Genomic DNA, 12,389 nt, shown 5'->3' with positions numbered 1-12,389 from the left:
GGAAGTACAACAACACCCGACTGCCTCCAGAGGTGGACAGTTGGGCAGCACATCAGGAGCACTGGAAGGGTCTGTCTAGAAAGAAATCACAGAAACTCTGATTTTGCCAGCCTCCTCTACCTCTAGGGTGACATCTACAATTAGAACTGCCTCCTTTACCTCTGGAGCAGTTGTCTCTGCATGAATTTTGGAAAGGTCCCTGAGATTTGTGGAACCACATTTTCTTGCCATCTCTTTGATTCCTAGAAACGGTTTGTTGAGGTGTAGAAAACTTGATTCCAACAGCAGCCAGAATCATCCTTGCTTTTTCACTGTGGGTAAGCATCTCCTTATTCTATGGATCAAATAAGGATGTGCCATCAAAGGGGGCACTGATGAAAGACGTCTTAAAAAGGCTCCACAAAGTCACATAGTCACTTCCAGGCATGTCTCCTTAAGGCACTGCCTGAACTGGTAGCCTGTGAGGTGCTTTCTGCTCTGTGACACTTCAACCTCATGGAAGCATTGGAATATGACAATAGAGTGGCCAGTTGAGAGGTTGTTCTCTTGAAATCCTCTGCAGACATGGTCTCTGGGAGAGAATTTGATAGTTCCTTAGTCAGATCTCTCTGTAGTCTTGTGAAATGTGCCAGGTAATTAAGAGACCTCAATGGGAAGGTTGCTGAGGCAAAGGCTCACTTTCCAAATCTATCCAGCATTCTAGACTCTCTGTTGGTGGGTGAACAGAAGAGCGCTGTTCTGCTAGTGGCTGCTGCCACCAACATAGTATCTACTGGGACTCTTTTGCTCCAGTGGGGTCTGTCCTTGGGTGGAGCTAAGAATTTGTCAGGTCTTTTTGTAAAGGGTTCCATGGTATGGTATGTTGCTCCTTCCATGCCAATGAGCTCATCTGCTGGGGGAGTAACCCAAGATGTAGATGGGCCAGAACTGGAAGCTTACAGAAATACTGATTCTTCTGGAGAAGGATTTTCAGAAGACCAACCATCTTTCTGTCTGAAGATCTCTAATATGTCTCCAAAAATATATCATGTGGTGGTGATTTGGGGACTCTTCTACTTCACTGAAATAGGTATCCTCTCTGAGAGATTCCAGCAGGGAATTTTTGTGCCTCTTCTTGCACATTCTGTTCCAATGGATTTCCTCTGGGGATGTTCAGAGGAGGTATCTGAAGAGAGAAGGAGTTACTCTACAGGACTGCTTGGGAGCTAGCTGAAACTGGCTGTCCCTGTGGAATAGGGCTGATTGACACAGAGCTCAGAAATGAAGAGGGAATATTGACTGGATCTGTTGAATGAGAAACTGGTTTTCTAGAAAAATGAAAAAGCCCTTTTCTTGACATTGAATGCACATGGGCCAAGAGAAGCTGTGGCTAACTGCAATAGAGCCAAGACTTCCAGTACAGGTAGATCACGATTTCTACCAGATCTGTGCCTTGAGAATGAAACCGAACCTGAACTATCCAGCGCCGAGGCTCCAAGGGGTACGGATGGATCTGATAACATCAGAGTCAATCCCTGCCTCACAGATCTGACACTGATGCTTTGACTCTGGGACCCATTCTGAGCCAAAGGCATCAGAGCGGAACTAGTCAGGGATGTTGTTCGAGTCAAAGAGCAAATTTTTTTAGGATCTGACTCCGGACCTCTCAGGGCTGTCAGATCCTGAGGCTCTGAAACTGTGGGACAGACTGGAGAAGAAGAGAGAATTGTATGAGAAGTGGATGGAAGACTCATGGATCCAATAGGGGACAGAGCCTGTAGGACCCCCAACTGGATCTGAGCTCTGAGAAATTTTTGCATCATTCTATCCACATCCATTTCTGCTAAACATCTGGAGGACCTGGAGGATGTGGTAGACAGTGACCTGAAATGTTTTTAGGAGTCTACAAGAAAAGAGAGTGCACAGTTACAGAAATCAGATCCGAGATGAACTCTTGTGAGGTGGTAAGTTTTGGATCCAAAGGTCTGGGATCTGAGGTAGGAGCTGTAGGACCTGCCAATGTGATGACTGGATCTGATGCTTTCTGATCCCATGGTTTCAGACCCAAAGATCTAGCCTTTGGATTTGAGGATGTTGGATGACAGGCTTTTAGAATTTTTCTCGGTGGTTCCAATGAAGTCCTAGGGGGACATTGGCGGGGAGCATTTTCTGTGATCCGATGGAGCAGATTTTGTAGATTTACCAGTGGTTTGAGCTCCAGAAGAAGATCTTGCAGCAGAAAGGAGACCTTCTAGTATTAGCTTACTGCGTCGGTCAGCCAAAACCTTTGGATTAAAAGTAGAGTAAATGTTGCAGTTGGTTTCCAAATGGGCAGCTCTAAGACAATAAGCACATTCCTTGTGAGCATCCAAGTTTGGGATTTTAGCCTACAAGAAATTAATTTCTTGAGCTCTGTCAGTTTGTCAGACATGACAGGAGTTAAGGTTGACAGTGCTATAACAAAAAATCACTAGTAAGGAGAAGGAGGAAAACAAAACCTTTTTTTTGCTTGTTTTTAATCAGAAAATAAATGAATAATGAAAAAAGAAGAAAGAGTGCCAGCAATAGTAATTAAGAAAATACCCTGGGTTATAGGATAAAGAAAAAAATACCAACCATGGTATAAGAAGAAATAGTATAACAATTGTAAGGAACTTAATGCTATAGCGTACACTAAGAGGGAGGTTGAGAAAAAAGGTAAAAGGAAAATGCTTTGGTAAAAAAAATTAAAGGACTTACAAAAAACCCCATTAAAGTTATCGCTCGAGAGAAGGACCCTGCATCTGAGCACGATGGCAGCAAATGAGATCAGAGGTACTGAGGATGGACAAGGGCATTATGGGTAGGGGGAAGCTCGAGAGTTAGATCCGAAATCTACAGTATGTGGCCGAGTTGGATCCGAGGATCGGATATGAACTCATTTGTTGAGGAAGAATGAAAAGGACAACAACAGATCTCTGTGTCACATGGTGGATAGCCTGATGACTCTCAGATAGGACCCAGAAAGTTAGGATGGGAAGACAACCTCCACAACGAGGCCACTCACATGTGGAGTTCACTTTTTTTGGCAGTTACTTCTTGGATGTTCAAAGGCTTCTGGCTGACTAAGTTAGCAGATGAATGCAAACTTGGAAGAGTAATAAACCCCCCAAGAGACTAACATCCTACAAGAAGGACTAACACAGACAAATGACTGCTGCCAAAGCCACAGCTTAAAACACATTACCAAGAAATGCATAATAGTACCCATTGGGAAGTCAGCTACTCTAGGAACTACCTCACTGATAAGACAACCCTATGACTGGACCCAGTATTCAGAGATTTGGGGATCTACATGGATAGTTGCTTTTGACCAATGTGTCTAAGGCAGTAAGGAAATCATTCTATCGTGTTCAACTTATAAGCAAGGGCATGGCATCTAGTTCCAAAGAGGTAATTGTTCCACTATACCTGACTTAATGTCCCCTTTGGTATGTAACTGATCAGGCAAATTCAGCAATGAAAACATACCACAGAGGTTTCTCACAAAAAGAATACAAGGTGTAAACAGTATGTCCTCTGCAGATCATCTCAAGACACTTATCTCTATAGTTAGTTTGTTACAGACTGTTGAGAAGTGATCTGTACCTGGCATATAAGGTATCCTTGGATCCCTCTCTGATGGACCTTTTGCACATCAGTAAAACCAATATAATCAGAACTACTCAATCTATGGACTTGAACCTTGCTTGTGATATAAACAGCACATGTCGGAGGGACAGGTATGTGTGTCAGAGAATTCCCCTCCTCTGGAACAGGTCTCCCATCTATCTGAAGCAGAGTTTTTCCCTAACCTTATTGAAGCATAACCTAGATTAGTGGATGAGAAATCGGAAATTCACCCCAGGTCTAACACTTATATTTGTCTACTTGCTCCTCTCTGGAGAAGGAACATGCAGGGTACGCTAGGAGACCATTCCTCAAATGTTACTCTGAAGTTGATTGATCTCTGAATAAATTATACTAAGATAGGTGGTGCAGTGAGTAAAACTGCTGCATGTGATGTGTGTTTAGATTTTTCTGTGCATATTCACACATTTGTACAGAAATGTTCTTCCACTGAAATGCACATTTCCCAGAGGATAGTGTGCGTTGGTGGCAGAGGAGGCATCTTGTGGGACAACACATAGACCAGCTGTCATGTGGCTTTCTTTCCTGAAATGAGGACCCACTCAGCAAAGTGTCACAAAAGACACACCCTAACATGAGGTGCTTTCAGAAGAAGTCGGAGTATTATGATGTACAAGATCCAAATATCAGTAAAAACTACATATAAAGTATAACAAAAAATAGAAAATGGGTAACTGACAAGACTCAGGGTGGTAGTGAATGGCTGTGACAAAACAGAAGAAAGAGGGCCAACTAATGTAGCATGGAGACTGGTGCTCAGGCTGTTTGCTAATGACATTGGGCAGAGCCTGTAAAGTTGATTTTACTGTTCACTGATAGCATGAAGTTTTTTAACAGAGCAGACAGTAAGAAAAGGTAGAAGATGGTATACATGTGAAAATAACACAGACATGTAGTTCATCATTTAATAAGCATTAAATTGCAGTGATAATGGAACATTTTACATTGCACTTATGTATTCAACTTGCAAATCCATTTCCTTGTTTACAAATTTTGAACTATTGTTCTTACCTTTGGATATTATGCTGTTTGATATATTATCTAGAGTTGGAAAGGAAACGCATTAGTTAGCTTTACTGTTTGCATCAGAGGAATCTATTTCAATTATGCAGCACATCTCTTACTACATTCAGTGGCATGAGCTTGCTTACATTAAACATAAGGTAATATATTTGGGTAACAGAAGACTCAGCAAATATTAAATGCCTGCATCCTAGTTATAATATCAAGCCCAGTATTATTGGCAAAAGTGAAATAAAGGGAAAATATTTTTAATATTCTTTACTCTTGCCATTCTTTATAATCATCTAGACCTGCTAATGATAGTTTGTGAAACTTATATTATATTACATTCTTATATGAATATACATTTTTATATGGAAATATATGTTCTGTGTGCTTATTTGAAGCTTAAGACAATCAATTTAGAAGAAGAAACAAACATACCTGTGCTCCTCTTAAGTATTTGTATTTCATCTGAAAAAAAAAAATAGATTATTGGAAATATTCAGTTCTGGATTTCATGAAAAGCGAAGGTCAGATGACAAAGTTACAAAACTGACTATTGATCTTTCATGGAAGATGCACTGATGTTAAACACACTTATGAGCAACCTTGTGTTCGAGCACAGTGATGGCTGTGGATAATTCATAACTAGCAGAGATATCCAATACAAATTTGCCACTCAGAGTCAGATGATGAAGGAAGTTGATAATTTAAACCTCACCTCTTCAGACATCTTCAAAATGACCACTCAATTTCCTAATATAACCACACAGTTAGTAGGCGATCTCTATCAAGTGCTGCACTTGCAGTTCCTAAAAAGCTCAATACTCTAGAGAGCTGTTAGGTGTTTATCAGACACAACAGACAATTATGGCCCATGTATTACCCTACTGGCACAAATTAACAAACTGTATATGAATAGCTATCATCTCTCTCTCTGTACATATAGACATACATACATATATATATATATATATATATATATATGGATTCACTTTAGAAGCTCGAAATACTGAAATGTCGAAATTCAGTATTTCGAGCCCATAAAGTGGAATCCTGAAAAGAGCAGAAGCCCAGAAGCATGAAATTCAAATCCTCAAATACCAGAGATTTTGAATTTCGCACTTCTGAGGTACTGCTGTGGTTACGGATTCAGGTAAGTGTGTTTGTGTGTGTGTGTTAAGGGTTTTGGGTAGGAGCTGTGGTGTGTGTTAGTGTGGTTTGTTGCTGTGATGTGTGTGTGCGAGCAGAATGTAGCTTGTGTGGTGGTGTTGTGTGTTTGTTTGTGTGCAGTGTGACGTCGGGGGTGCTGGGGGGCTTGCCCCCCTTCTTTTATGTAGTAGAGAGCTTGTGTTTGTGATTGGGGAGGATATTGTGTGTATGTGCAGTAGTACCACGAAATTCAAAATCTCCGGTGTGCGAGATTTTGAATTTCACGGTTTTGAGTTTTCTATGTTTTAAAGATTCGACTTTATAGCTTTGAAATACTGAATTTCGACATTTCAGTATTTTAAGGATATAAAGTGAATCCATATAGATATATATATATATATATATATATATATATATATATATATATATATATATATATATATATATATATATATATATATTTTTTTTTTTAGAGTCCGGCTGGGCAAGGAGTCCGTTTTCAGCTGAGACACGGGGAGATAAGCTCCATAATAATAGTACAAAAAGATTACAAAAATTTTTAAAAGATTTACAAACAATATATAAAACGTTTGACAGTTACCAACAATCACAATTTACAAAAAGGTGAATGTAAAACAGAAAACATTACATTTCTTAAGCCTTATTACAGACAGTGATATGAAACTCATTAGATATATAACTAAAAACCATTGTGGTATTTTCATTTGGTAGAAGTAAGGCAAGAAGATAGCAGAATAGAAAACATTTGATCAAAGGCATGAGAAACTAGCCAGGAATATTACAGGAGCATAGCCATTGTTAAGTAAGGTATTCCTTTAGGAGTTTTTTGAAGCTATGACGATCTGTTCTTTTTAAGATATTCTGGGGTAACCGGTTCCACTCAGCATTTCATGTAGGTCACTGCAGGCCTGGGGCTTGCTAAAGCAGCAGCAGTCTTGTTTAAAAGACAATACACCCTGAAGTAGCAGACGTGAAGATTCATATTTAAAGCAATGAAAATCAAGATGGACAGCCAGTTCCCAAGCAGGGTTGCTATGGCACCTGTCTTTATCTGATGAAGTCTGGGAGGTGCTCGGACGAAAACGCGTGTGTTTGTTTTGTGAAGCGTTTATTTTAGAAGTTGTTCTGCTTTGCCTGAATAAAGCACTGTTTTATTACTCCAGTTCCAGTTTTCTGCTTACTTGTTACATTTACTAGAATGGTTGGTGTTTGTGAGCGGTTCTACTGTTTGGCTACTTTGAAGGAGAAAGGAGATAGAGAGAGAGAGAGAGTCGCCGAAGTAATTATGGGACATTGTAACCTTGAGTATAAGTTTATTGGATGATCTAAGGGACCTGGGGTTGGTATTTAGTTGCACTAGGTTGGACAGTGCAGGGCAGTTTTCAGGTTTGTGGATAACAGAGTGGGCAGTGATGAGCTGATTGAGCAATAACAGATTGGGAAATTCAAGCCAGTGTAATTTTTGAAGAGTAAGGCAATGACGGGTCCTGTTGGGTATATTACCAGCAAATGTTGCTATTTTGTTGTAGCAGGAATCAAGTAGATGTAAATCAGACTTGTGCAGATTAGTGAAAAGTTGAGAACAGTAGAGAAGAGTAGATAGGAGGTTGGATCTTGCTGTGGCTATTCCGGCATTTTGAGTAAGGTAAAGTTTGGCCCTATATAGAGAACCAAGTTTGATGTGAACTTTATTTATTGTGAGTAATATGTGTTTATTGAATGTTAGGTTGTTGTCTATTGTGACGCCAAGTAGTTTTGTTTGGTTAACTGGTTCTATTGTAGTGTCATTAGTGAGAGAGGAGGTGGTTTTGCTTTGGATTTCCTGTTAGAGAAGATCATTCATTTTGTTTTGTTTGGGTTTAGGATGAGTTGAAGTTCATTTAAATAATTTTCAATATCTAGAAACAACTTTTGCAGTTTATCTTGGAGTTCTTGGGGTGTGGGAGCAGAGCAAATAAGAGTAGTGTCGTCAGCATATTGAATAATAGAAGCAGCTTTAGTGGCAGTGTTTAGACTATCTGTGAATATAATAAAAAGCAAAGGGCCAAGGATGGAACCCTGATGAACCCCAACAGAGACTGGGAGGAGTGTGGAGAGTTTATTATCCCATTTAGTTGCCTGTTGTCAATTAGTAAGGTAGCTAAATAACCAGCTGAGAGCTATAGAGTTGAGGATGAAGGAGGCTAGAGTGTTGAGTAGTAATTGGTGGGATACCATATCAAAGGCTTTGGACATATCAAGGAATATAGTAGAGACTAGTTGTCCATTGCTTTTGAGGAGGTTGATATAGTTAATGAAACTTATGAGGGCTGTGGAGGTGCTGCGTTTTGGACGGAAGGCGTGCTGTGAACTAGAGAAGAGGTTATTTGTAGTGAGGTGGTCTAGGAGCTGCTTATGGATACATTTCTGTAAGATTTTGGCTGGGGGGGTGAGAGAATGGCAATGGGCTGATAATTAGAGAGGTCTTAAGATGGTCCTCCCTTGTGGAGGGGATGATATGGGATATTTTCCATAGTATGGGGACATATTGTTCTGCAATGGAACGATTGATTAGGATATATACGGGATATGTGATGGAGCTTGCAGCAGTATTTAAGAAGTCATTAGGGAGTTGGTCAGCTGCTAAACAGGTAGGTTTTAATTTTGATAGGAGTTTTTTGATATAAGAGGTTTGTATGGGTTTAAAAGAAAAGTAGTTGGGTTTAAAGTTAGTAGAGGTAGGCACTGTAAGAGGCTGGTTAGATTTGTTGTTGTTTAAAAGTGAGGTGATAGTTGTGATGAAATGAGAGTTAAATTGGGATGCTATACATTCAGTGCTATTTGTTGTAGATGGTGCAGGGGTAGATGTTTTGCCAGGGTTGAGGAGGTAGTTAAGGTTTTGCCAAAATATTTGTGGGTTATTTATGTGCTTTTGCTGACAAGCTAGAGAATAAGATTTTATATTATTACAGTCGCTTTGGTCGATATTCACATTAGTCAACATAGGTTCACAGGTTCATAGGTGTGTATTAGGCTAATGGTAATGGAGCCTATACAAGCCTAGCCCATAGGATTACCCTGGCATTGTGCCACCCAACATTAGTTTCTAGTGCCTCTGTCGAGTAGAGCCACTGGAGTGATCCCTGGGGTGAATTTTCCATTTCCCATCCACTCATCTAGATTTCTCTTGAAGAGGGCCAGTGAGGTGCTCTGTTTGACATATATGGAAGTCTATTCCATAGCATGGGATGCCAAACACACAACACAATACATCAAAAATACAAATGTCGACCAGCTATTACCCATGCACTGAGAAACAACCTCAGTGCGCACAAAACTCAAAACAAAAAAATATACAAAAGCATCTCTTTTTGCAAGGGGGCAACCCCTTCTATACCCTCTATGTGGGGGTCTGCACCCCCATACCCCCTGTTAATTACATATACTAACTCTGAGAGTGCACAAAAATCAAGGAAAGGGAATATTATCAAATCCCATGGACTGTACTTTCTCCCACACCTGTCAACCATCTGTTTAGTTGATCAAAAGCAGTCGACTAAACAGATGTTAACCAAATACACTGCCGACCAAAGCATCTGTAACTCTATATGCATACATATATATATATATATTAATTGTCGAAAAAAAACTCCATTACAGCTGATTGAAATATGCCTGACCACATGTAACAGCTTTTTTTTTTTTTCAGTGCAGGAATGCAATAGAGTGAGGAACAGGGAATTTGCCCTTTCTTCACTGTATTGCAATCTCGGAGTTGATATATATTATTAGCAGGGGGCATGAGGCAATAACCATTTTTTAAATATTTTGTTGCTTTCTTTCTGTCATCTAGTGATTGACAAGTTGTGTTCGACTGCCTGCCGTTCGATATTGTGGTTTTTCGATTAAGGGTCATACACCCATATATATATATATATATATATATATATATATATATATATATATATATATATGAATATATATATATATATATATATATATATATATATATATATATATATATACACACACATATACACATACATATATAAAAACAGCTGAGCCCACCAGTACTACCCTCATTTGGTTTAGCAGATAATTATCTAACTGCTGTCAGTCTGTTAAATGGAAAGATACCTATCCTAAATTTATCACCATTGCAGTAGGAATTCCCCAGAGATATATCATAGGGCTTCTATTGCTCATCATCACTAACATGCACAAAATAGCCAATAACAGTACAATCATTCAGTGCGTTGATGACTCCATCTTAATAAGCTCAACCAACACAATCTTTGATCTTCAAATTCAAACTCAAACATTGTGCAATCAACTTCAGGAAGGCTCTCAACTTATTCTACATGCCAATAAAATAAAATAAAATAAAGTGGTATTCTTCAAACCTAATACACATAGCAGTGACTTATCTTAAATTATAACTACTTCAATGAAAAAAATCAACATTATACCTAAGGAACACACAAAACATCTTTTGAGCACTCGCTGATAACAAGCCAAGCCAATATGGTTGGGGGGGTGTATTTGCATAGTAGTTAGGAAAAATATTAGGCAGCAAACTCTTATCAATACTGATTTTCAAATCCCTATATTAATTCTGCTGCAGGGGAATAGCCAGGATTTTGGAAATGGTATACCAATTCGTTCACCATTTTCAATGCTATGGCAAACAGGCCAGGCTGTTAACTTAATTTAAATTCTAGCACTTCTCATTGTGTAAAAAAAATGAATATATTTTTTGAAAGGTATATAGCACCACATTAAAAAATACCCCTACTCTACTTTGAACCCAAACTGATGCACTAATACCATTTTTCACTGCACATTCCTATTTTTAATACACCTCACATGCTTCAACAGTGCTGTGCCTGGCATGTGCAGGTGATGAAGATAATTTGCCAATACCAACTTTGCTTCTTTTACCTCTGTAATCTTTACCATATGTCATGCTCTCACTGTGGTTTGAGAACATGCTGTGGTTTCTCATACAAGCTCTGTAAAGTACATCTTGTGATATGTTGCTGAAGAGCTACACCTCCTCCACAATAGAAAAAATGGGCATTGTTTGAAAATCAGGATGTGTGGGGGGCAGACAGACACACCACACTGTCGCTTGCTTTGAGACTGTAATACACTGCCAAATCTGCTGTTTCTGTTTAAGAACTCAGGAACTTGCTCTCAATTATCTTCAGTCATTGCAACCCTATGTGGCATCAAGTTATTCAGACCAGAAAAGTATCTACATTTGCATACATTATCACAAAGGATTAAGGTTATAACCTGCTAATGAGCTGCTTCATATAATCCAGGTTTTGATTTCCTTAGCCTCCGTTTGCTTACTGTGTGACTCTGAACAAGTTGCTTATCCATCCAGGGAGCCTAGTCAATTAACAAATACATACAACTTGTACTGTTTATAAATAAATACACAGAAATATTAGCAATGGATGAAAACAACACGCAAACAGGGAAAACTATATTAGCAATGGATGAAAGCAACACACAAACAGGGAAAACTATTTTTAATAAGGCAGATCAGTACACTGCCTCATCAAATATGGCTAACAGCCTTTCAAAATGAGTATCCAGTAAAATAAAGCACTCAAGTCTAGCTAGCATACCAAGGCTATGATCGTTCAATGTGCTTCTGATTTGATCATTTTGAAATAATTGTTCTACATAACCATTCGCAAGTATTTTGTCATATACATGAATAGTATCCATAACAGTGTATAAATATATTACAGAGTAATTTTCATGTGCCACATCCATGGATTTTATTAAATTCCATGTGTGCACATGTGCATCTATTGGGTCTAAATCACATTGTTGAACTTTTATTTTATCGAATAACTGATCATTGAACCCTAACTGTTGAACTCTTTATTCAGTGAACATCCTAAACATTGAATTGAAATTCATCTAATTGTTTTAGTTGGCCATCCTGAAAAAAACGCGTGATTGACATGCCAACTGGCCATGATTTACCCATTACCTCACTGTAGTGTGATCTTGGAGTTGGTATATTTAATTTGCAGTGGGTGTGGGGTGAGCGGGGGGGGGGGTACAGCCCCCTTGCAAAAACTAAAAATAAGTTTCCATTTTGTGGTGTTGGCCAACTAAAATATTTCAATGAATTCCAGTTCGATGTTTAGGTCATTTGCTGAATATGGAGTTTGACAATTAGGGTTCGATGATGAGTTATTCAATAAAATAAAGGTTTGACAATGTGATATAGACCCCATCTATCTATCTATCTATCTATCTATCTATCTATCTATCTATCTATCTATCTATCTATCTATCTATCTATTTATCTGAGTGTGAGAGAGTGTGTGTGTGTGTGTGTGTGTGTGTGTGTGTGTGTGTGTGTGTGTGTGTGTGTGTGTGTGTGTGAGAAAGAGAGAGAGAGAGACAGAGAGTCTATTACTATTGGTCAGACACACAAATCACTGAGACACAGTTAATCTGGAAAAAAAAAGATCATAAACACCTTTTTTGAAAACCTTTTTCTCTGAATTATTAAACCAACTGAAAAACTTTTCTGACTGGAAAAAAATAACCTT

General features: G+C 38.8%; 1 protein-coding gene across 1 annotated transcript in view; it reads right to left on the bottom strand.

Moving 5' to 3' along the window:
- SSC4D (scavenger receptor cysteine rich family member with 4 domains) overlaps positions 1 to 12,389 on the bottom strand; it is a 198,013-nt gene that overhangs the window by 174,969 nt on the left and 10,655 nt on the right. The window contains 2 exon segments of the mRNA XM_044055408.1: positions 4,660 to 4,689; positions 5,095 to 5,124. Of these exon segments, the coding sequence (XP_043911343.1) occupies positions 4,660 to 4,689; positions 5,095 to 5,124 (60 nt within the window).

Source organism: Protopterus annectens, chromosome 13.part0 (genome assembly GCF_019279795.1).
Source record: "Protopterus annectens isolate FY-2018-M chromosome 13.part0, PAN1.0, whole genome shotgun sequence".
Lineage (NCBI taxonomy): Eukaryota > Metazoa > Chordata > Ceratodontiformes > Protopteridae > Protopterus > Protopterus annectens.
Note: the sequence above shows the minus strand (reverse complement) of the source record. Positions and strands in the feature narration are given on the sequence as shown.